The following is a 24,672-nucleotide window of genomic DNA, read 5'->3' as shown; positions in this document are numbered from 1 at the left end:
GCCACAGCCAAGATTCTTCCCATAATACCATGCTACCTTGTGCAGGAGGCCCAGGTCAATGGAGAACTCATCCACAACTGAAACCACCTCTACCACAAAAAAAAATTTCATGCATTTTTAATCTTTGAATTTTACTGGCAAAAGACAGGGTTTACTTTTCAAAGAACTAAAAAAAGCAAATAATGTTGTTATTTTTCAAGAATATTCATGTTTACTGCTGAACTATTCCAGAAGCTCCATCAGTCTTTGCTAGTCAAGACTATAATGGGTATGATGACTAAAAATAACTTAATTTAGAAAATAATGCCATTAAACATAAAAAACAGTTCCTTGAACTGAGTTTTCTGGGTTCCATTTTAGCAATGGTTAATGTGACTAGGATTCAACTGCATTTAATCAAAGTTTGTGTTTGGCTTAATGATATTTTTTTTTAATCAAATTTCTAACTTCCTCCAAATGCATTCAGTCTTCTGACAGCACAGATTTTATAATTTACTATTACAAACACCAGGACCCACATATTTAGTTAAAAACCAAAACCAACGTCATGAACATCTGCTTGTGGGGTTCTTCACCAGCGAGGTTGCCTTGGAATATTTTGGAGGAGTTAAGAGAATGTATCAGGAATACTTCCCCTCTTCATTCATTTCACTGTTTTCAAATTAGCTTGACTAGGCATTTTTTTTTTGTCTTAAAGTGGGATAATACCCATAAATTAACCCGTTTACCTGTTACTTTTAGGGTATCAAACTTTAAGGAGGTGAGTTAATGCTGAAAAATCTCTCTGTACAATAAATAGTAAGAAACTCTATTCAATTTAGCAGTCGTTTATGAAGCCTCTTCTCTGTACTAGAGACCCTGAGATCCAAAGTGAGATGAAGGGGCCTGGTCAGTGTCAGAGACAGGATGGTGTGTAGAACACCCCTAGCTCAGCTGGGTAGAACACCCACAGAGTCCATCCATCTGGAAAGACACTGCAAGGAAACAAGGAAGTGGGCCCCAAACGCAATGCAAGAGTGGACTGGACTGACTTTGAGAAACTGATGTTCTTTTAGTGATTCAAAGGCTCTCCCTAAAACAAAGACCCACCATTTCCATAGCACTACAAACATCCTGGCTTCACAGTATACCAGGTTCCAAAGAACTGACGCTGAGGGCCACCCATGGAGGTGCCTGGTGAGCGCAAGCAGGCTGCAACCCATATAAATGAACAACTGCACAGTGTGGAACCACATAAAGGACACCCCAAAGAAGAGGATAACTAGAAAGAAAGGATGGGCTAGCCCTGCTTCCGGACCAAAGGGCAATCTATGTACCCCACCAGGATCCCAGCAATGAAAAGAGGGCTTCCCTAGCCTGGGGTTACAAGAGCCCGGATGAGAGTTGCCAAGGATGGATAGTGGGTGATCTGCGTCACACATCAGTGAGGTCACAGAGCCATTCAAGTGTACATGAGGGCTGAAAAGGCAGGGAGAGTTATCCTGCAATGCGTTACAGGCTGAGCCATTACCCAGTTAATGTCACCAGGCATCTACGGTGCTCAGAGGACCCCAACAGGCTGTGCCGGCCAGAGTGAAAGCAAGCCAAGTATAAATGTCACCAGAGGGGAGAGAACGAGATCTGAGAAGACTAGGAGACAATGAAGCCTGCAGGGGATCAGAGGGAGGAGGGGGAGCCACAAATATCAGTGACAGTGTGGATTAATGACCATCTTATTGCCACCATGAGCTACAACTACACCTGCTGCAATTCAATTCAAACATTAGGCACCTACTGTGTATAAGGCACTATGATAGAGACTATTTGTCCAGAAAATGAAAACAGTCTTGCTTCTCAAAGAGAGAAAAGAATTACATTGGTCTTTTGATTTAGAAGCTTAAAAAATTTCCACACAGGTTTCACTGACTTAGAATTAAAACAGGCCTTAAGGGGGAAGCTTAAGGTGGTGTAGTGGATAGAGCACCAGTCCTGGAATCAAGAAGACCCGAGTCCAAATTCAGCCTTGTCCCAGTCTTGATTGACTCCAAAATAAATAAAAGAAACAGGACTTAATGAGCAACTATTCCAAACCTTTCATTTTGCAGATGTCTTATTGGGGGAAAACTGCTCTTTTTTTTGGGGGGGGGGGTGTCTCTGTATCCCCAAAGTCCAGCAGAGAACCTTTAATTATGCCCAAAAGTGTACAGAATTTTGGATTTAAAGAAAGATTTTACCCCAGTACCACCAACGATCTACAGTCCTGGAAAAGCCCTCTTCCCAATCATGAAGAGCTTCACCTGCTCCTCTTCCTTTTTGAATTTACACCTGTTCTTGGTCAAATACATTATTTTCTACTCTGCAAAACGTGGCTTAAACTCAGAAATGTTATATATCTAGATACCTACAAAGATATATAGCTATTTTTTCCTTTTTCAAAAATGTGTCAAGGATGATGGAGCCAATGGGCACAAAGAGGAACTTACTGTGGAGAACACCAGAAAAAACCATCCTATAGAGATTTGGGAAGAGTGGGGGCAGGGGATCCTCCCTCACAAGAAGACCAAGAAGATGAACGGGCATACCAGGAGGGCCCTGACTATATGACTCTTCTCCAGTGCACCAAATGGGTGCCCAAAGAGGAGAACACGGTCATCCACAAGTTTGTCACACACAAAACCATGGAAGCCATTGCCATCGAGGACATCTGTGGGGCTGGACCATCTCCCCAACTCTGCCTAGCCCTGCACCCCCCCCCCAAATCCATGTAAAGAACTACCTGCCAGGGGCAGACCCAAGGAGGTGGCTCTCCTCCTCCTAGAAAATGCAGATGAGAGGCAGGTAGGTGGAACACCCGCCCTGGATTCAGAAGGACCTGAATTCACATCCGGCCTCAGACACTTGACACTAGCTGTGTGACCCTGGACAAGTCACTTAACCCTCATTGCCCCCCCACACACACACAAAAAAGAAAATGCACAGATGAGAATGGAAAATGGCGGAGTAGAGGGAGCTTTCCAGCCGAATCTTCCCAGCATTCCCCTCCAAACAACGGATCCAATTCTGAGTGGCAGAGCCAACAAAAGGTTAGGGATAGGCATTTTTCCCGCCCAAGACAACTTAAGAAATCAGAAGGAGAGGTCTTGACACTGGGTGGGGGCCAGCCCCAGAGCACACATAGCAGCAGTACCAGTAATGGGCTTTGGAGGCAGCAGCAGCAGCAGCTTCTGAAGCTTTCTGCCCAGAGATAGTAAGAGGGTCAGAGAACTGGTCAGAAAGAAATTGCAGGGTGCCCTTGTGCTAGCACTGAGAGTACGAGCGGGTGGCTGTTTGGCAACTCTGTTGCCTATTACTCAATACCAGGTCAAGGAAGGGAGGAGAGTGCTTACAGGTGCAAGGGAACAAGTGCGCTGGTCACAGTTCCAGGGCAGAAAGAACCACTAGCACTTATGGTTGCAGAGAGTCTTTCTTGGGTAAGAACCAGGAGAACAGTAACCACACCTCTCCTCAGGTTACACCACCTTGGAAGCACAGAAAACAGAGACTTCCAGAACTAGCCCTCAGGCAAGCAGAGCCCAATTTCACCATAGTTGAAATGTTTTTAAAAGTTCAAAATGAAGATACACAAACTCAGGAGGGGATAATGATGTGAAAATAGCTACAAGCAAAGCCACAAAGAAAAAAAAACCACCCAAAGTATTAGCAAGCCTAACAAAAATTCCTGGAAGAGCTTAAAAAAAAAGATTAAAAAAGCAAATAAGCTCGGTAGAGGAAAAATTGGGAAAAGAAATGAGAGTGATGCAAGGAAATTAGGAAAACAGAATTAACAACTTGGTAAAAGTGGCACAAAAAACACTAGAGGAAATCTAGAAAAAGTCACAGTGCATCATTTGTCCATCCATACTTCTTATAGGGAGATAGAGATGGAGAGGTCTGGGAACAGTGAAGGTTGAGGGGTGGGTGGGGCACTGTAGCACCCAAGGATGAGGCCCACCAACAGAAGAGGATCCCTCACACAATATTGGGGCTCTACCCCAGACCCTTCCCAGGGCACCACAATGAGAAAGGGTACCAAATGTAAACTCCCACTAGCCAGTTCTCTGTCAGAGATCCAGGTCTAAGTGAGAAGGGGAACCATGCACAAGGGCAGCATTCCTGGGGAGGGAGACCCTGGACGATGTACTGAGAAAGGAGGAAACTCGGAAGCAGCAACAGCTGTAAAGCTCAGACCATGCACCTAGAATAGCTGGCAAAGAAACAACCAAGGCAGGAATCCCCAAACCAAAGGGGAGCCTACAATTACGTCCCTCTGACTGTCCAGCCAGCTGACAGGGGCTACTCTCCTACAGACCCAGATCCAGGTCAGAGCCGTGCAGAGCTCAAGACCGTGAGGGCAACGATTAGACTTTGCCCAGAACCAGATCGCTCTGAGAACTCTGAGAACTTTCAAGTTCCCAGCTTGTCCCTGAGACCCTAGAACAGTGCAATATTCCATACCCAACATACCCAAGAAAGCAGCAGCAGGACCAGCCCAGACCTTCCCTCCAGACGTGTGTCAGAGCTTAACCTTCGCACCAAGTCCAAAGTCAGGAAGTAGGCAGGAAGAATAGGCAACGAAATAAGAATCCAACCATGATGAGCTATTACGGTGGCAGGAAAGCTCAAGACACAAAAGCAGAGGATATTAACAAGCAATGCCTCAGAGGAAAACAGAGCTTGGGCACAAACTCCACCAGAATCCCTAGAAGAGATGAAGCGCAAGAGGTTTTGGGTTTTTTTTACAAGAGTTTAAAAATGTTTTTATAAATTAAATAAGAGCACTTGAGGAAATAATTGCAAAAGAAATGAGAGCTACAGAAGAATTAGAAAGGCAATTAATAGCTCAGCACAAGAGTTATAAAACTTTGTCCAAGCAATAAACTCTCTGAAAGTTAGAATAGACCAGACAGAAGTCAATGACTTCATAAGGCAACAAGAAATATTAAAACAAAATTAAAAACCTGAAAAAACCCCCAAGAAAATATCATAGCAGTAACAACTGATGAAAAAAACAGACAAGGTGAAAAAAATTTAAGAATCACTGGACTTTGGGGCAGCTAGATGGTGCAGTGGATAGGGCACTGGCCCTGGATTCAGGAGGACCTGAGTTCAAATCAAGCTTCATACACTTGACACTTACTAGCTGTGTGACCCTGGGCAAGTCACTTAACCCCAACTCCCTCACCAAAAAAAAAAAGAATCACTGGACTTTGGACAGCTAGGTGGTACAGTGGATAAAGCACTGGCCCTGGATTCAGGAGGACCTGAGTTCAAATCTGGCCTCAGACACTTGACACTTACTAGCTGTGTGACCCTGGGCAAGTCACTTAACCCTCAGTGCCCTGCAAAAAACCCAAAACCCAAAACAAAAAATAATGGAAAGAGAGTGGAAGAGGAATACACCAAAGGGAAGGGGATGGAGACAGTGTGATAGGGATGGGGGGAAGGAAGGTTAGGAGAAATTCTCTCATGTAATCTGAATGCCCATGTTCACATCTATACAAACAAGGAGGAGGGAGTGAGGAGCAGTGGCTGACACTTTTGAACTTTACTCTCATCTCAACCTGTCAAAAGAAAGAAGAATACAGATACAAAAAGCTGTATATAGAAATACACTTCACTCAACAGGGCAGGGAAAAGTGAGAAGGGAAGAAGGGAAATGAAAGGGAGGGTAGATTAAGGAAAGGATTGGACCTACACAACAAACTCTAAGGAGGTACAGAAATACGGATCGCCCAAAGAATGGGATGTGAGAAAATGCCTGTAAGTTGGAGAGATGAACAAGTTATGGCATATAAATGTGATGGAATACGACTGTGCTGAACTCATATTGGAGTAATGACCAACAAGGATTCCAGAAGACTAATGATGAAACATACCACCCATCTCCTAATAGAAAGGTAAAGATCTCAGAATGTAGAATGAGATAAATACTTTTCTGGACATGGTCAATATAGAAATTGCTTCTAATTGACTATACATGTTTATAATAGGTTACCCCCACCTTGTGTTTTCAAATGGGGAAAGGGGAAGATGAATCTTGGCCGATTAAAACAATTTTTTTTGAGAGCTATCTTCCCATCAAGACTCTGGAACCCTTCAGAAGAAAAGAAAATGGCTAGTCTAACTTAAAGCTGGGGGGGGGGGGGGCTGAGAAATGGAGTGAATCCTCAAAAGGGTGTCCTGTATCAAAATAGTTAAAATAAACATAATCATGGGAGATTAAAAAATGTTATTACCATTAGTTAGGGCAGTAAAACATAATGATGTTACAGTAATTAAAACCAATTGTATAACCCTAACATCAATTTTTCCAAGGCACAACTTGAAGATTTGTTTAAATTTAAACAAATGTTTCAGGAAAAGGCCAACAGAAAACAGTTATAAGTCATTATAGAAAACTGAATCCAAACGGAAATCTAATTGCTTTTGTAGGAAAAAAAAACCCAAGTCCCTGGAACCTTCATTTGTCAGGGAAGGAAAACTGCCCCTGATATTTTGTATTAGCTTTTGGGCACACCCTTTTCCTGCAATTAAAAAGCAAAAGGCAAAAGACCAGATGAAGCTCTGTCTCTGCTGATTTGGAGGCTCTGGGTCGCCAGGTGCCTATAGTCGCATTGAGCTTCACAACCCTAAAGAACAATAAAATCACTTGTCAGGGAGCGCCATTACAGAGAGCTCAGGACCAGATCTAGCTTGGTAAAAACATATTATTACCATCTGTCCTCAGGGTCTTCAGAATAACATATGCAGAATAAGAATTCTGTAGCTTTATCACTAATGATGCAGGAGGATTCACTTCCTCTAGGTTTTCAACTCGATGCCTTGAACACAGCTGGTTCTTAAATGTCTGTAGAACAAAAACTCTTCCCCAAAAGGAGAGGTCAAAAGATACAAGTAATACTCCAAACCCTTCCAAATTATGTGTGAAGGTATGAGAAATGGAGATTAAATTAACCTGAGATTTCCCTTCACACCCAGCAAAGATGACAAAAGATGGGAACAGTCAGCGTTGGAAGAAGTGTAGAAAGGCAGGAACACCAATACACTGCTGGTAAGCAATTTGGAATTAGGCAGAGAGTGACTAACCGCCTCTACCCTTTAACTCAGAGACTCCATTGCTAGGCACAGACCATGGAGGTCACAAAAAAAGAAAAGGCTCCACCCATATCCAGCAAAATATTTATAGCAGCACTTTTTATGTCAGCAAAGAATTGGGAAGAAAGTAGATGTCTCGGAGAAGTACTAAACAAAGCAAGGTTCAAGAATGCAATGGAGCACTGCTGTGCCATAAGAAAGAACAGATGAATACAGACAGGCACAGTCTTACATTAGGTCATTCAAAGTGAAGTGAGCAAGGCCAGAAAAACAGTATTCACAAAGATGAAAGCCATGCAAACACACAAGTCACAACTGCTCGCTGCAAAGCTCTAAGAGCAGCCTTGGCCCTGAAGAAGAGATCTCGGAGAAGTTCTCACAGAAGGCACCTAGGCCTCTCCTCCTCCTCCTCGCCAGTCATGGTCCACAGGTGTGGAGCACTCACTTTCTCTGCAGCCCCCCCCACCTCCCCCGCCAATGAGCTGACCATTTCTGCTGAATTTTTTCCCTTCTTCCTGTTTTTCCTCTATGAATAAAACTCTTTGTTATAAGAGATGGTTCTCTAGGAAGAGAAAGGCGGGGATTCTGGGGGAAACCTAGGCAACATAAAAATAAAAGATTTCAAATTTACTACTTGCAACAGTCTTGCAGAATGAGAAAAAAGAAACAAGGACTAGGAAAAAGCTCAGATGCAGACCACTGTCTTTGCACATGTATGTTAGAGCAAGTGCCTACAACATTTTGGGCAGCATTTTAAAACTGGCTACCCACTACTCATACCGTTGCTGAGAATGAATCTGCAAATAGGAAGTTCACGTAAATACAGATTCTCTCAAAAACCTAAAAAGGTGTTTTGCTTTTTACAGCTCCCTCCCCCAAACTGTAAAAAGCAAAACACTTTTGAGGAAGGTGAAGATGTTCTGGATAACAGCACATGTATGACATATACTGAACTGCTTGATTTCACAGGGAGAGTTGAGGAGGGAGGGAGGAAGAAAAATTTAAGAAAACAGAATTAGCTTGTTAAGGGTTAAAATTCTAGCTAAACTGTCTAAAATATCTAATGAGTGGTCGCCAATAAATTATAAGCTTTGGCAAGAGTTAGACTTTTAAGCATTTATTAAGGAGAATAAGAATTTGGTAAAGAGAGAGAAAGGCCTAGATTCCTATCTATTAAAGGGAGAGCACATTTCTAGCTCCGCTCTCCACCAGAGTCCAAAGGAAAGCCCCCGAGACTCAGCGCCAGTCTCTTCCTTCCTCCTCCCACTAGCCCGCATCACTTCCTGACGCCAAAGAAAAGACTCCTGGTCTTGCCCTCAAAGACCTTCGTTTCATGGGCGGAACTCTTCTACAGTAAGTCTTCAGCAGGTGGTGTCATTCCAATCGTTACAAGCTCAAAGACCTTAACCTCATCAGAGTGGGCTCAAGGAGGGAATAACATACACACCCAACTGGGAGGATAAGGAGGGAAGGGTGAATGAAGGGAGGGTAGAGCGGGGGAGGGGGCAGTCAGAAGCAAAACACTTGAGGAGGAATAGGGCAAAATAAGATAGAAAATAGAGTAAATATTATTGGAAGGGAATAGGATGGAGGGAAATAGTTATGATTGACTACAATGGCAAAACGTATGGTACCTACTCTGCTGGGCTATTGTGAAGAAAATTCTTTATCAAGTTGAATGAACTATATAAAAGTTATGATGAACAGGATGCTATCAGAAAAACCTAGAAAGACCCACATGAACTGAGAAATGTACTGTATACAAAGTAACAGCAATAGTGTAAGATGATCTGCTGGGGAGCCTGTGGTTATTTTCACAAGGCAATGATCCAATATAACTCTGAAGGACTTATGAAAATTGCAATACACCTACAGAGAAAGAACTGATGGTATCTGAAAACAGAGCGAAACATTTTTCCTTTTTTTTTTTTTGGACAACTCCTTAATCTGAAGTCTTGTTTTTATCTGTTTTCTCTCACAACCTAGCTAATGTAGAGATGTTTTCCATGACTACTCATATATAAATTACATTGAATTGCTTGAGTTCTGGCGGGCGGGGAGTGGGAAGGGAGGGAGGAAGAGAAGTTGGAACACAAAGTTTTAAAAATTGTTGTCAAAATCTGCTTTTACATGTAATTTGGAAAATAAAATTCTAAACAACAACGACAAGAAAAGCTAAAAAGGGTATGGGTGCCATCTCCCCCACTCCCAGGTCGGGTCTCTGTGACTCTCAATTCTTTGACCAATTTGAACTAAAGCATAAGGTCACAGACTTAGATCTGAAAGGGGCCTTGGAGGCCAGCCAGCCAGCCCAACCCCCTTTTTTACAGATGAGAAAGCAGAGGCACAGAGGGGTAGGCTGACCTTCCCAGGGGAACAGAGCTAGTAAAGGTGTGAAGAGTGATGTGAACCCAGATTTTTTTTCTGACTCTGGCAGGCACTGCAAACTGAACAGGTCAGAAAGAGAACTCAGCGTGTTTCCCCAAAGATCCATCCCTCTTCCAAACTTCCCTACTACTACTGAGGATACCACCATCTTTCGTTGTTGTTGCTGTTGTTGTTTTTGGCAGGGCAGTGAGGGTTAAGTGACTTGCCCAGGGTCATATAGCTAGTGTCAAGTGTCTGAGACCAGATTTGAACTCGGGTCCTCCTGAATCCAGGGCAGGTGCTTTATCCACTGTGCCACCTAGCTGCCCCACCACCATCTTTCTAAGCTCCCAGGTTCTCAACATCAATGTCACAAGCCTCTCCTCGTGCCAATCCAGCCTCTCTCCAGCTACCAAAGGGATTTCTCTAAAACCTATTTCTGCCCCATCAACATTCTCAACCCTCCCCCAATTCAACAAACCCCAGTGGTTCCTTATTACTTATAGGATCAAATAAAAACTATTCTATTTGGCATTTAACGTCCTTGCAGTCCCCTGACGCGTTCTGTTTCACCAGCCGTAGTGGCCTGCCTCTCTGCTATTCCTCACAAGTCCACCCTATGGGCCTCTGCACTGACCATCACCCAACAGGCTTACACACCCTCTATCCACACCTCTGCCTTCCAGAATCCCTGGTTTCCTTCAAGACTCCACAGCTGGCAGCCCAGCCCTGCCTCCAGCTGCTAGAGCTACCTCCAAGACCACCTTGTACTCGATGCTCCAGTCCTGCATACATTCCTGTGTGCATGTCTAGGGTGTCTCTCTCTATTAGACTGTACATACACTCCTTGAATACAGGGACTGTTTTGCTTCCATCCCCCTAGCACTTAGCACAGTGCCTAGCCTGCTCAGTGCTTGATCTATGCTTGCTCTTTGAAAAGGATAAGTGTTTATCTAAATGGCATGATTTGTAGACCCTGGGCAAAAGAGGTAAGGGACGAATTCATCCAGTACAGAACAAAAAAGATGGACTACCACACAAGAAACACTAAATGGCTCCATCAACGCTGGTGTTTTTGTTAACGTCAGGCTTCTTTGGGGGTATCATTGACACCAAACTTGCAGAATCGGCCCTGGGTTCTGAAGGACTACATAGGCCTGCCCAGAGAGGAAGACTGCGCAGATCCAATCAAGCTGGAAAGGCTGATATCTAAGCCCTTCACTGTCTGTGGACCAGCCTGGTTCAGGTTAGAGACAGGCTCATCACCAGGTTGGTTGCTGCTGATGGACTTTTCTGACACCATGATTCCTGAAAACCAGTAGGAGTGGCAGTCTGCACCAGTGGAGGGAGAACCTGCACCAACAAGGTGGCTGTTGCTAAAGGGCCTAAATACAAGCCACCAAGAAGTAGAAACCGTGCCCAGCACCCATCCCAGGGTCACTGAGGGTCTGCTCACACTGTTTTCCAAAATTGACCTCTAGGGCATTTTACACACTGTAAAAAAATTTTCAAAGCCGTGGAACTCAATCTCCAGCAGGGCCAGTGTCCAAGAAAGCCTTATTCCGTCTGTCCATCCTCCCACCACGTGATAGCCGACAGGGCCAGGCCTCAGCCGCTGCCGTCCTGCACAGCCCCACTCATGGGTCATTCACAGTCCACAGAGGCCCAACACAGAGCCCACCAACCTCCCTAGGTGGTGGCAAGGGTCAAACAAGATTCAAGTTTGTAAAGGCTAAATCTGGTGATTAATAAATGCTTGTTAATTTTGGTCAATAAGCCCCCTTTTACTGAGAGGGGGTGTCAACGAGGGAGCTGGGCAATATATAGGGCACACCTGGAGGGGCACGCAGGGACAGAGGGATGGGGCACACATACGCCAACATACACGCTTAGAGCAAAGGGGCTGACACACTCATCACTAGAGGCAGGCACATGCACACACACAAACACACACACACAACAGAGAAGAGCACACATTCAAACTCACACTTATAGAGAAGCAGGCACATGCCCTCACGCTCACCCATGCTCACACCCACAGATGGGTAGTAGGCACACGAACTTACACACTCACACCCGAGGAACAAACACACCCACAGAGGAGCAGACATTCACACTCAGGCTCATTCATCCAGAGGGCCAGGCACACGCACTCATATACTCTCCCAGGGAGGGGCAGGTGCTCACACTCACCCATGTTCACACTTACCCAGAGGGCCAGGCACACGCACTTACACACTCACCCCTCCTCTCGGGAGGGCTGAGGGAGTGGCTGGGTCGGCCCCACCCCATGACCCCATAGGCCCGCCCCGTGACCCCCGTAGGCCCGCCCTCCGTCCGCCCCTCCTCACCGCTCGGCCGCAGCCGCCGACGCCTCTACATTCCCGGGGCCCCCTGGCCGCTCCCTGGGCTCGTCCCGGGGCTCGGCGGCAGCCCCGCGCCGGCCCCGATCGCCGCCGCTCGCCGTCGCTACCTCCAGGTCTGCGCCGCGGCCGGTGGCTGCCCCATGGCCGCCCGGAGTAGCAGCGACAGCAGCCGGAGCCGGAGCGGCGGCGGCGGCGCCTGCGGCCGAACCTTCACTGCGCAGGTGCCGGGACAACCCGGCGCAGGCGCAGAAGCAGCGCCGCGTGTCGCGTGCACCCCTGAGCTCGAGCCGTTGCCTCCCCCCCCCTCCCTTAGGGCGCGCACGCGCACACACACGTACGTGGATCTTGTCCCCGGTCGCGCGTACCGCCCGGTCCGCCGCAAACTCCCCGAGACGAAGGCCGGGAGCCGAAGTCTCCACCGCAATCCCCGAGCCTACACTGCCCAGCCCCGGATGACTGGTACGGGGCAGGCCCCGAGATTTCATCATCCCGCTCAGCTGGGTCGCCCGGCCCCGCCTCTCGGTCTAGGTTCCGCCTCCTGAGAAGCAACCCGCATTTATTAGGCACCTACTGTGTACTCCCGGGCCCCTTAAAGGGACCTAGGAAACTATCGGAATTGCAAAATCTGCCGCCCAAAGGCGTGTCCACACTCCCGGTAGCCTCCGGACCGCAGGGAAGCGGTTACACTATCCTTACTTAGCTTCCCGACTTCGGTTATTGCCCGTTCATGCTACATAGTAAATTATTCCAAATTGTTGTTTCAGTCACGTCGGACTCTTCTGACCCCATTTAGGGCTTTCTTGGCAGAGAGGTACAGGAGGGGTTTGCCGTTTCCTTCAGCAGTTCATTTTACAGATGAGGAAACTGAGGCAAACGGGGTGAAGTGACTTGCCCAGGGTCAAGGAGCTTGTAAGTGTCCAGGGTCGGATTTGAACTCGTGAAGAGGAGTCTTTGTGACTCCACGCCCAGCTATCATCAACGTTTTACAGATGAGGAGAGACACAGAAAGAGGTCAAGCAATTTATCCAGGGTTGCACAGCTGTTCTGCATCTGTGGTAGGATTTGAACTCAAGTTCAGGACTCATTCAGGAGGGGGGCTGCTCCCCCAAATTAAAACTCTGCCCTGCTTTGCCCCCATTCAGTTTGCTGTGACCTTCAGAGTATACCTTATCTTAAGAGATGGAGGCTAAAGGTCCCCAGTTGCCTTTGCAAGGACTCTAGGTAACTGTATCTCGTAGGAGACAACTGTTATTAGACCCCAGGCAGAATGCAGAAACCACAAAGGACTCTAGAGTTTCTCATAAACAATCAATACAATTAACCTCCCTTTCCGGCTTAACAAACCTTCAGCCCAGGAAACTAATAGCTTCAACTCAATTTTCCAGAGGCTTTCCCTTTCCCTTCCCGGAGACCTTCTCGGCAACTCACAGCGGCAGCAAAGGCCAAAGCCCGGGTTGTGTTTGTTTGATTATTAGTGTTCCTCTTTATTTGAATCCCTCCCGGATACTCTTTCAGAAGGCTGTCATACGGGAACAACCACCACTAGACAGACCTCTTCTCTCTTTTCAGGGGCCGTGGGTCAAAGAGGTGGATCCCATGATAACCAATCAATTTTTCTCCAGTCTTTGAGGCCAAATCACTCTGCTTCAAAGGTGGATTGTAGATGGGCCAACGATTACCCCAAAACACAATGACCAAAATCATAATCTCCCTGGGATTCCAAAAGGTACACTTCTTCCAAGGCTCTAAGTGTGTGACTGTCCCTGGAGGGAGACCAAAGCCCTTACTAGACTGGGAGCTGCTCTCTTATCTACCATCTGAATCTCCACCCAAGTCAACTGGATCTGCTTCCATGATAATTCTAGAACAGCACTGATTGATTGGTGTTCACTCTTCCCTCATTCTTTATTCCTGCTCATCCGCACCATAACCTCTTCATTGCCCTGGGAGTGATACTTTTTTTTTTTTAAGGGAGGCAAATGGAGTTAAGTGACTTGCCCAGGGTCACACAGCTAGTAAGTGTCAAGTGTCTGAGGCTGGATTTGAACTCAGGTACTCCTGAATCCAGGGTCGGTGCTCTATCCACTGTACCACCTAGCTGCCCCGTGATACTTTTAAGTTTTTAAAGACCTGGCATTAAACTTTTCTGAGCTCCTCAGCTGTTCCCTCTCAGACAATTTTAACTACTTCAAATGTATTTTCTTTTTCTTTTTTTTTTTTTGGTGGGGCAATGGGGGTTAAGTGACTTGCCCAGGGTCACACAGCCAGTAAGTGTCAAGTGTCTGAGGCCGGATTTGAACTCAGGAACTCCTGAATCCAGGGCTGGTGCTTTATCCACTGTGCCACGTAGCCGCCCCAAATGTATTTCTTTTTGTACATTTAAATGTACATCTCATTTCCTCCATGGCTGCACTCATTATGGATTTCTTTTACTTCTTTGACAGCACTTGATTGGACAGTGGAGCCATAAACTCCTCCAGTGCACGTAGTTGGTGTATGGGATAGGTGGACTTGAGTCAGTTCAGATTCTGAGGATGGGGTCGGGAAAGTATCTGGGCCCCCAGTCCCTGTTATAGTCAGATCATTTTGTTCATGTTTAATTCCACTGCTAATAACAGAAATCATATATTTTGCTTTGCTGACCATGGTACCACCCTCAGTGCCTACATTCCAAAGCCCTCAGTCCTTGTTATGGGTTAGTTATGCCATATACACCTCCCCCTCCTTGCTCTATGACCAGGCAGGAGGAGATATCTCTTGCTAGTGCTAGTTAGGACCCCACCCAGATACTACCCCCTCTTTTACATTCCTAAGCCCCAGCTCCTGGTACCATCTTTCCCCTCTTCCCCTTGCCCCATCTGACACAGGTGGGGTGGTTTCACCTTTTCCCCCTCCCCTGTCCCCCTCATTCTTGGAACATGTGTCCATACTTTGATCACGCACTGAATATTCATACTGGGTGAGACAGGATTGGATGTTAGATTGTGAGCTCACCCTGTGCATGAGGGGACCCACCCCCCTCAAAACTTCCATAAAAACCCAACTCATGAGCCCATTAGCGTGTTCTTCATCCCTTGCATGGGGTCACCCATTCTCATGAGAATGTAATAAATCTGCCTCTGCTTGACTTGGTGGTCTCCTCAAGTTATTTGGGTAAACTGAGGCAATTTTGTCCCAAACAGTTGGTAATAATAATGATGTTTATGATAGCTAACATTTATATGGCACCTACTATATGCCAGGCACTGTGCTAAGTCCTTTACAAATGTTATGGGCCTAGCACCCCAGAAGTTCTCTGGAGTACATCAAAGATTCTTCTCCTTGAGAAACTAAACCAAAGGACAGACACACCTAAAGAGACAAGTGGCTCCAGATTGGGACTGAGCTAGCCCCAGGACCACCACCCTTCATTCCAGTCTCCCCCACTCCTGGGGTGATAAGATTAGGTGTGGCTGCTGCCTTTGTGGTGGGAGGAGGAGAGAGATGGCTTGAGAGATCCACAACCATCCTCACCCAACACCCCCAGCCACCACCAGTGGAGGATGGTCCTCCCTCAATAAGGGAACTTTCTGCAGTCAGATGATCACCCCCACCAGTCCTCTATAAAAGTACCTGCCAGTCTCCTGCTCGAGGAAATTGGTATCTCAAAGCCAAGCTCTGCTATGCCTTCTCCCCATGAGAAGAAGTCCAAGGATTTCTCTCTTGGTTTCCTTTCCCCAGCCCCTAAATAAACTATTATCTTATTCTATTGGATTTTTGTGTTAGAGGGTATGATTCTTTTTTTTATTATTGTGGGGTTTTTTTTTGTTGTTAGTGAGGCAATTGGAGTTAAGTGACTTGCCCAGGGTTACACAGCTAGCAAGTGTTAAGTGTCTGAGGCTGGATTCAAACTCAGGTCCTCCTGACTTCAGGGCCGGTGCTCTATCCACTGTGCCACCTAGCTGCCCCTATTATTGTGGTTTTTTTGTTTGTTTGTTTTGCAGGGCAATGAGGGTTAAGTGACTTGCCCAGGGTCACACAGCTAGTTAAGTGTCAAGTGTCTGAGGTTGGATTTGAACTCAGGTCCTCCTGAATCCAAGGCCAGTGCTTTATCCACTGCGCCACCTAGCTGCCCCCTGGGGATGTAATTCTTTAAAGCGTAATTCCTAAGGACCCCAACCCTTATCCCAAACCCCCACCCTATTTCCCCATAACACAAGTATTATTTCATTTAGTCCTCACAACTACCCTGGGGGATAAGGGCCGTCAAAACCTCTATTTAACAGTTGAGGAAACTGAGGCAAACAGGTTCAGTGACTTGCCCAGAGTCACACAGCTAGTAAGTGTCTGAGGTCAGATTTGAACTCAGGAAGGAGAGTCTTCTTGATTCCAGGCCTGGCACCTTATCCACTGCAGCGCCACCTACTTGTAGATATTGACTTGGATTGCCTACCTGAGGTGTATAAATGAATTAGAGGGGTAATCTGAGTCCCAAAGCCCACTGGTATGGGACTTTCTACCCATTGGAGGTGATCAATGCGCTGTATCTATGTGATGGGAAGGGGGGTGGAATTGTCAAAAAGAGAAAAGAGGAGAGCTCTGATCCCTTCAGACTAGCTTTGAGACAAGCATGATTCTTCCTCCTTTCTGAAGAGAGAAAAGACCAAGACCTGAACCACATACCTCAGCCACAAAGAACTTCCCTCCCATTCTACCCTTTAGATTCTTCAGCCACTGTCCAGGGCCAGGACTTTGGGTCCCATGTGCCCCAGTGATAAGGAGCCCTTCTCCCTATTATGGTCAAGGCAAAAGTAAATCTTGAAAGTTAGGTTGGAGTTTGAAGAGCTTCAAATATTGAGTTTGAATTTTATCTTGGAGGTCTGATTGTATTGAAATTTCTAGAACAGGAAGTGGCATGATTTTGTTATTCATTCTTAGTTCTCCTTTTCAAAGAAGACCAGTGACATCAGGAAGGTGATATCTTAACTTGCAAATGAATTGGGTTTAGGGGAGGCAGAGCTGTTCAAAGTCTTTAACCTCACTCTCTTCTCCACCTTCATTAGAGTCCAGTGGCTGGACACAGGTTAGGACAATGAAGATGGCCCAGAATGCAGTGGGAGGACTTGGTCTTTTTAAGCTAAAGTCTTTCCTGGGTCTCAGTTTACCTGAGGCAACACCCATTCACTGATTAAGGCTAGGTAAGAATTGAGGCAAGGGGGTGGGTAGGTGGCGCAGTGGATGAAGCACCGGCCCTGGATTCAGGAGTGCCTGAGTACAGGTCCAGCCTCGGACACTTGACACTTACTGGCTGTGTGACCCTGGGCAGGTCACTTTGCCCTGCAAAAAAACAAAACAAAAACAAAACAAAACAAACAAACAAAAACAAGAATTGAGGCAAAAGTCCTAATTTGCCTTCATAAGGATTCAATCTGGGGGCAGCTAGGTGGAGTGGTGGATAAAGCACCGGCCCTGGATTCAGGAGTACCTGAGTTCAAATCCGGCCTCAGACACTTGACACTTAACTAGCTGTGTGACCCGGGGCAAGTCACTTAACCCCCATTGCCCTGCAAAAACAAAACAAAAAACCCCCCAAAACATAAGGATTCAATCCGGGAAGGGAAGACTCTCAGAGTTTCTGGCCAGAACAGAAACAATGGCTATTTACACTCACTCTGAACCATGAAAGCCCAAATCAGACCTATGTTTTTGGAGGATAGCTTTGGCGTCATAGTAGAGAAATGGACTGGAGAGAGACTGAAGGAAGGAAGACCAACCAGAAGGCTACTGCAGTGGTCAGGCTTGGAGGTGGGTGATGAGGTCTGAACTAGAGTGATGTGGTAGGAGTAGAAATAAAGGGATGGAAGCAAGACATCTTGTAAGGGTCAAATTGACAAGTTTGGCAACTGATTGATTATGGGTGTGTGGCTGAGGGGAGACTCAGAGATAACTCTGAAGTTGTAAACCTGGAAGACTAGAAGGATGGTGGTGCTCTCTGCAGACATAGGGAAGTTGGGAAGAAAGACAGTGAGTTCCATGTTGAATTTGAGATACTGATGGGACATCCAGGGAGAGATATTTAGTTGGTGTTTAGTGATGCAGGGCTGGAGCTCCACACAGAGACTAGGGCTGGATAGAAGTGAAAATGCACTTATTAAACAATGACCATATGTCCACCACTGCTTTGGGAGTCATCCGAATAGAGATGATAACCTATTAAGGAGATTAGCAAGGGAGAGAGTAGTCCAGGGTCAGATGAGATTTTACATACATATGTACATAGACATACACATGTGTCCACATATGCACATGTGCCTATACATATATACACATGTACATGTAGAGCGTAGGTCACAAGGGATGATTCTGCAAAGGAAAGGCAGGAGCACTCAGCAGCAAAGAGAGATTAGTGTCCTAAAAGCCAGAGAGAAGGTCCAGAAGGAGGAGCTGGGCTTCTGACAGAGCCTATATCATTGTTGGATTATATTAGAGCAGGGGATTCCTTTGTGGTATAGGCGGGACTAGGTGGCTGCTGAGACCCCTTCCAGCACTACAATTCTGTGATTCTAGGATTATGTTGTTGACAACAGTAAGCATGTCCCCTCCTCTCCTCTGCCTCTGCCACTGCCCCCACCCCAATCCAGGCCCTCATCACCTCATTCCTGGACTGATTGCTATTACTGCTGATGGGTTGACTGGGCCGAAGGTGGTCAAAGTTCAAAGCTGTTAGCTTCTGAGAACAATTACTTTCTTAAGTACCCTTAAGTACCAGCCTTACAATGCTTACAATGGTCAACAGTCTGTCGCCTTATCTAATTCAATCAGTTTAAATCTCCAGGTGGGTCCCTGAGTATCTGCAAAATAAATTATCTTAACACAGACCTCAGACACTTGACATTTACTAGCTTTGTGACCCTGGGCAAGTCACTTAACCCTCATTGCCCCTCAAAAAAAAAATGGATTAAAAAATGTCAAATTATTGAGGCAGCTAGTTGGCACAGTGGATAGAGCACTGGCCCTGGAGTCAGGAGGACCTGAGTTCAAATCCAGCCTCAGACACTTGACACTTACTAGCTGTGGCCCTGGGCAAATCACTTAACCCCAATTGCCTCACCAAAAAACCAAAAACAAATAAAAACATAGGAGGTGTTTGAGGGGCAGCTAGGTGGCCCAGTGGATAAAACACTGACCCTGGATTCAGGAGGAGAGGAGTTCAAAGCCAGCCTCAGACACTTAACACTTAGTAGCTGTATGACCCTGGGCAAGTCACTTAACCCCCATTGCTTCTCAAAAAACAAAAAGCAACAAAAAAAGTGCTTTGGGGACAGCTAGGTGGCACAGTGGATAAAGCACCGGCCCTGGAGTCAGGAGTACCTGAGTTCAAATCCGGCCTCAGAGGCTTGACACTTACTAGCTGTGTCACCCTGGGCAAGTCACTTAACCCCCATTGCTCCCGCAAAAAACAAACAAAAAAACCCCAAATTATTAAGGGATTATTAGTGTTAAGTAACAACTGCCTGCAAGACACTTGTTCCAAGTACTAAAACTGCAAGGAGAGCTCACAGGCTATAGAATTCTTCCCTTTACTGACCTCCCTGGCTTCCTTTATGTCCCAGCTAAAAACCCAGCTCCTACCAGAAACCTCCTCCAACCTCTCTTCATTCTAGTGCCTTCTCTCTGTTAATCATTTCCTCTTTATCTTGTTTATAGTTATTTGCATGTTGTTTCCCCCATTAGATTCTAAGCTCCTAGAGGGCAAGGACTGTCTTTTGCCTCTTTTTTTATCCCAGCACTTAGCACAGTACCTGGCACATAGTAAGCATTTAATAAATGTTTATCGCATTGAATACATGCCAATGGGGAGGGTGGGTTGGAGTAGGAGATCAGGAAAGGCTTAATAGAGTGATGGTAGATGAGTTGGACTTTAAAGGTTTTGCTTTTTTTTTTTGTGGGGCAATGAGGGTTAAGTGACTTGCCCATGGTCACACAGCTAGTGTCAAGTGTCTGAGGCTGGATTTGAACTCAGGTCCTCCTCAATCCAGGGCTGGTGCTTTATCCACTGTGCCACCTAGCTGCCACCAACTTTAAAGGTTTTGGAGGAATTCCATGTGTTGCAGGTGTGATAAAATAATGGGACTTGGCAGATGCCCAGGAGCCCCCATCAGAAGTTTGATTTGGAATGCATTGAATTGGGTGAGACTGAGAGACTGAGAACCTACTTAATGATGATTAAATTGGGACCACACCTAGATGGCCCTGAGTAGGGTTTTCGCTCTCTTCATTATAATATATAATATATCTTTAAATAAATCCTTAAAAGCCTAAACTCTGGCTGATTTTAGCCAGTTTCCCCCCAAAACTGGAGGGGCAGATTAGAACCCACATTTTGATTTTAAACAACATATAGGGAAATAGGTGGGAGGTTTTGTGATGGGGGGTAGGGGTTTGGGGTCCTTAGGAATTCCTCTTTAAAGAATTACACCCTCTTGCACACAAATCCAATAGAATAAAATAATAGTTTATTTAGGGGCTGGGGAAAGGAAACCTAGAGAGAAATCCTTGGACTTCTCATGGGGAGAAGGCATAGCAGAGCGTGGCTCTGAGATACCAATCTCCTCGAGCAGGAGACTGGCAGGTACTTTTATAGAGGACTGCAGAAAGTTCCCTTATTGAGGGAGGACCATCCTCCACTGGTGGTAGCTGGGGGTGTTGGGTGAGGGATGGTTGTGGATCTCTCAAGCCATCTCTCTCTTCCTCCCACCACAAAGGCAGCAGCCACACCTAATCTTATCACCCCAGGAGTGGGGGAGACTGGAATGAAGGGTGGTGGTCCTGGGGCTAGCTCAGTCCTGATCTGGTACCACTTATCTCTTTAGGTATGTCTGTCCTTTGGTTTAGTTTCTCTAGGAGAAGGTACTTTGATGTGCCCCAGAGAACTTCTGGGGTAGCATGGGCCCATAACACATGGATAGTATATTTAAGCACAGTGGATGTCAAGAGCTGAAAGCAACCTGAGAGTCCAACCCATCATTTTTTATTTTATTTTAGGTTTTTTTGAGTGGCAATGAGGGCTAAGTGACTTGCCCAAGGTCATACAGCTAGTAAGTGCCAAATGGATATCAGGTCCTCCTGAATCCAGGGCCAGTGCTTTATCCACTGCGCCACCTAGCTGCCCCTCAACCCATCATTTAAGCCCAGGGAAGGGAGGTGATTTAAAGTCACATAGGACCAGACCTCAGGATGTTCTTTCTCTCTGGCTTTGGCTCTCTCCTTTCTCTCTCTCTGCCTCTTCTCTCTCCTCTCTCTGTCTCTGTGTCTTGTCTCTTCTCTCTGTCTCCTCTTTTTTTGTGTGTCTCTCTGTCTCAATCTGTCTCTCTTCTCTCTCCTCTCTGTCTCTGTCTGTCTGTCTCTGTGTCTCCTCTGTCTCCTCTCTGTCTTCTTCTCCCTTTCTGTCTTTCTCTTTCCTCCTCTCTGTCTTTCTCTGTCTCTGTCTCTCCTCCCTCTGTCTTGGTCCCCCTTTCTGTCTCTCTCCTCCTCTGTGTCTCTGTGTCTCTATCTGTCTCTCCTCTCTCTCTGTCATGGTCCCCCTCTCTGTCTCCCTCTCTCCTCCTCTCTATCTCTGTCTCTTTCTCCTCTATCTCCTCTCCCTCTTTTCTCTGTCTTCTCTTTCTCAACCCCCTCCCCCCATCGTTTCGTTTCTCCTCTTCTCCCCTTAAATCCTCTTCCTCTCTTCTTCCTTTTCTCCTCTCCTCCCAGTGGGTCCCAGTCCCCTTCGTTCCTCTAACAGTCTTCAAGGAGGAGGAGGAAAAGCCCCGCAGCTGCTTGCTTACCTACTTTCTTGAGCACTGGAAGTCTGAATAGCTTCCACCTTGTTCCCCAGAGTCTTCCACCACGGCATCCCTCGAGCTGCAGAGCTCTCTGACCCCCAGGAAAGGACTGGACGGCCTCATGAAAGAGTGTAAAAGTTTGTTCCCCTTCCGGCCTCTCCTGTTCCCCTCCCCCAGCGTTCACTCACTCACTCTCCCTCCTTTCTGGCCAAACTTCTCTTTAGAGTTCTAGCATTTCTAATACAAGACATTTAATTAAAAAAACATTTATAAAGCACCTACTATGTGCAAAAACTTGATCATGGATGCCAGGGATATATCACATAGGCCCTGCCCTCAAAGAGCTTAAAATCTAATGGGGAGGGGCAGCTAGGTGGCACAGTGGATAAAACGCTGGCCCTGGAGTCAGGAGGACCTGAGTTCAAATCCAGCCTCAGACACTTGACACTTACTAGCTGTGTGACCCTAGGCAAGTCACTTAACCCTCATTGCCCCAGGAAAAAACAACAACAAACAAGATCTTTGGGGCAGCTAGGTGGTGCAGTGGCTAAAGCACTGGCCCTGGATTCAGGAGGACCTGAGTTCAAATCTGGCCTCAGACACTTGACACTTACTAGCTGTGTCACCTTGGGCAAGTCACTTAACCCTCATTGCCCCACAAAAAAAAGAAAGAAAAAAAGAAAGAAAATCTAAGGGTGAAAGCCTGAATAAGCTCATGATACTTTTGGATCTCCCTTCTCAGGTTTCCCCAAACGAACCACGACTTCATAAGGTCCTCTGGGACAAGGAATGTTTTCCATTCTGACGTCATATCTCCAAAATCTAACATGGTGCCTTGACCTTTCAGTGGGCCTGGACCTATGGAGACCTCCCAGAGAAGAAACTCCCTCCACCAATTCATGTGTTCTGTAACTAGTGGTCTTAAGAGAACTGGTTATGTGAGGCCCTGTGAATCTACAGGATTTGCTCAGGCTCACATAGCCAGTACACACCAGATTGCAACAGTAGTTCCTAAGAGATAATTTTTTGAGCCTTAATAATTACCCTGTGAAAATGCCAGAATTTCTGGTTTCTAGCATCCATATGGCTGCTTTTTGCAACCATACTGATTCTTGGAGAAGATGACCACTCTTAGGGTCATCCTGAACCTGAAAAGAATACAGTGACATGGCCAACTGGCTGAGCTGGACACCTGGGCCCTGGACACCTGGGCCTGTAGGTGTTAGGGGAAGCATTTCTTTAGCAATCCCATCAAGGGCATTTTCTTTTCAGAGAGACGAGGGTAGAGAGAGGTTACTCCTTTACGTTTTAATTTTTGTGAATATTTATGTGTCTTTTATGGCTTAAACATTTCTTTTGTGACTGAGGAAATAAAGAGATCTTCTATTTTTGAGTAATTTTTCAGTCATGTCTCACTCTTTGTTACCCCATTTGAGATCTTCTTGGCAAAGATACTGCAGTAGTTAACCATTTCCTTCTCTAGCTTATTGTACAGATGAGGAAACTGAGGCAAACAGGGTTAAGCAACTTGTCATGGGTCACACAGTTCATGTCTGAGGCCAATTTTTTTTTTGGGTGTGGCAATTGGAGTTAAGTGACTTGCCCAGGGTCACACAGCTAGTAAGTGTTAAGCATCTGAGGTAAGATTTGAACTCAGGTCCTCCCGACTCCAGGGCCAGTGCTCTATCCATTGCGCCACCTAGCTGCCCCTGAGGCCAAATTTGATGAGTCTTCCTGACTCCAGGTCCAGCGTTCTATTCACAATGTCATCTAGGTGCCCTGTATCTGATACCTATTTTGTATCTTTTTCTGAGAAGGGATCCTGTATATCCCTTTTGGTGGTACCTTAACAATGTGCTATCTAGCCCTCTTTTGTTTTAGAGATTTTCCCTAGAGTTCTGCTCTAGGGTAGAAGTCTGACTCTCCTATTGGCACTCAGTTAAGAATAAATCAACAAACATTTGTTAAGCTCTCATTTTATGCTAGGTGCTGGTGTACAAAGACTAAAACTGAACCAGTCCCCTTTCCTCAGGGAGCTCACATTCTATGTGAGAAGACAAGATGACAAGACAGTTCCTGATTCATTCTCAAGATGAATTGGTGGGTTTGGCTTTGCCTCTTGATGCTTCATAAGGGATCAGCTTCAGTTATGGCCTTCAACATGATCTGATTTGTTCTTGGAGGATACCAACTCTGGAGAATGTAACACTTTCTTCTTCTTCTTCTTTTTTTTTGCTTTTTTTTTTGCAGGGCAATGAGGGTTAAGTGGCTTGCTCAGGGTCACACAGCTAGTAAGTGTCAAGTGTTTGAGGCCGGATTTGAACTCAGGTCCTCCTGAATCCAGGGTCAGTGCTTTATCCACTGAGCCACCTAGCTGCCCCAAATGCAACACTTTCAAACTCAGAATTCCTGCTTTGACCCTATCCAAACCAATGGTTGCATCAGTTGCACACTACATATAGTCCCCAACTACAACCACTGTAGATGTATCAAGTCATACCTTGGACTCTCCTCAGTAGCCACTATGCTGCCCCCTCACCACTTTCTTCTAGTCTTAGAGCTATAATCAAATCAATTCTAGTACTGAGAAACTGGATCTGAAAATATTCCTCTATCAAGGAATTACTTGCACACATGTTCCAATCAGAATTTAAGTAAAAGTTTTCATTATTTGGCACACAGAGGTATAACTGAGAGAAGTCTAAATGTCAACTCCTGAACAAAGGAGAGTGATAGTTTTATAGAGGAGAAAAGGGGGTGGGAGAGAATTTAGGACTAAAAAGTTACAGCTGTTTGGGGAAGGAGGATGCTAGCTATTTGGGGAGTGGGATACATGAAATAGTAAATATGCCACATTCCTAATTTGAGATTATTGTCATTACCTGGTCCTAATCACATAGCAAATACAACTGGCTCCCAACCAAGCTCATGCTATAAATTTCAAGGCACCCAGATTTCTGGGTGTCCCTGACATGTCTGTCTACTTTGTTACCTGTTTGACTAACCACTACCTGGTTAATTAA

General features: G+C 45.9%; 1 protein-coding gene across 4 annotated transcripts in view; it reads right to left on the bottom strand.

Annotated features, from left to right (window-relative positions):
• Positions 1-21,761, bottom strand: part of NADK (NAD kinase) — a 60,537-nt gene extending 38,776 nt beyond the window's left edge. Inside the window, exon 1 of one of the 4 annotated variants that reach the window (XM_043990443.1) lies at positions 21,653-21,761. In XM_043990443.1, coding sequence (XP_043846378.1) covers positions 21,653-21,720 — 68 coding nt within the window. In that variant the 5' untranslated portion in view covers positions 21,721-21,761. Of the gene's footprint in view, positions 1-11,689; positions 11,707-11,831; positions 12,043-12,184; positions 12,289-21,652 lie in introns of those variants that run through there. The other 3 variants (XM_043990445.1, XM_043990444.1, XM_043990447.1) reach the window with 3 other exon arrangements.
• Positions 21,762-24,672: the final 2,911 nt, after the last annotated feature.

This window comes from Dromiciops gliroides, chromosome 3 (assembly GCF_019393635.1).
Source record: "Dromiciops gliroides isolate mDroGli1 chromosome 3, mDroGli1.pri, whole genome shotgun sequence".
Lineage (NCBI taxonomy): Eukaryota > Metazoa > Chordata > Mammalia > Microbiotheria > Microbiotheriidae > Dromiciops > Dromiciops gliroides.
Note: the sequence above shows the minus strand (reverse complement) of the source record. Positions and strands in the feature narration are given on the sequence as shown.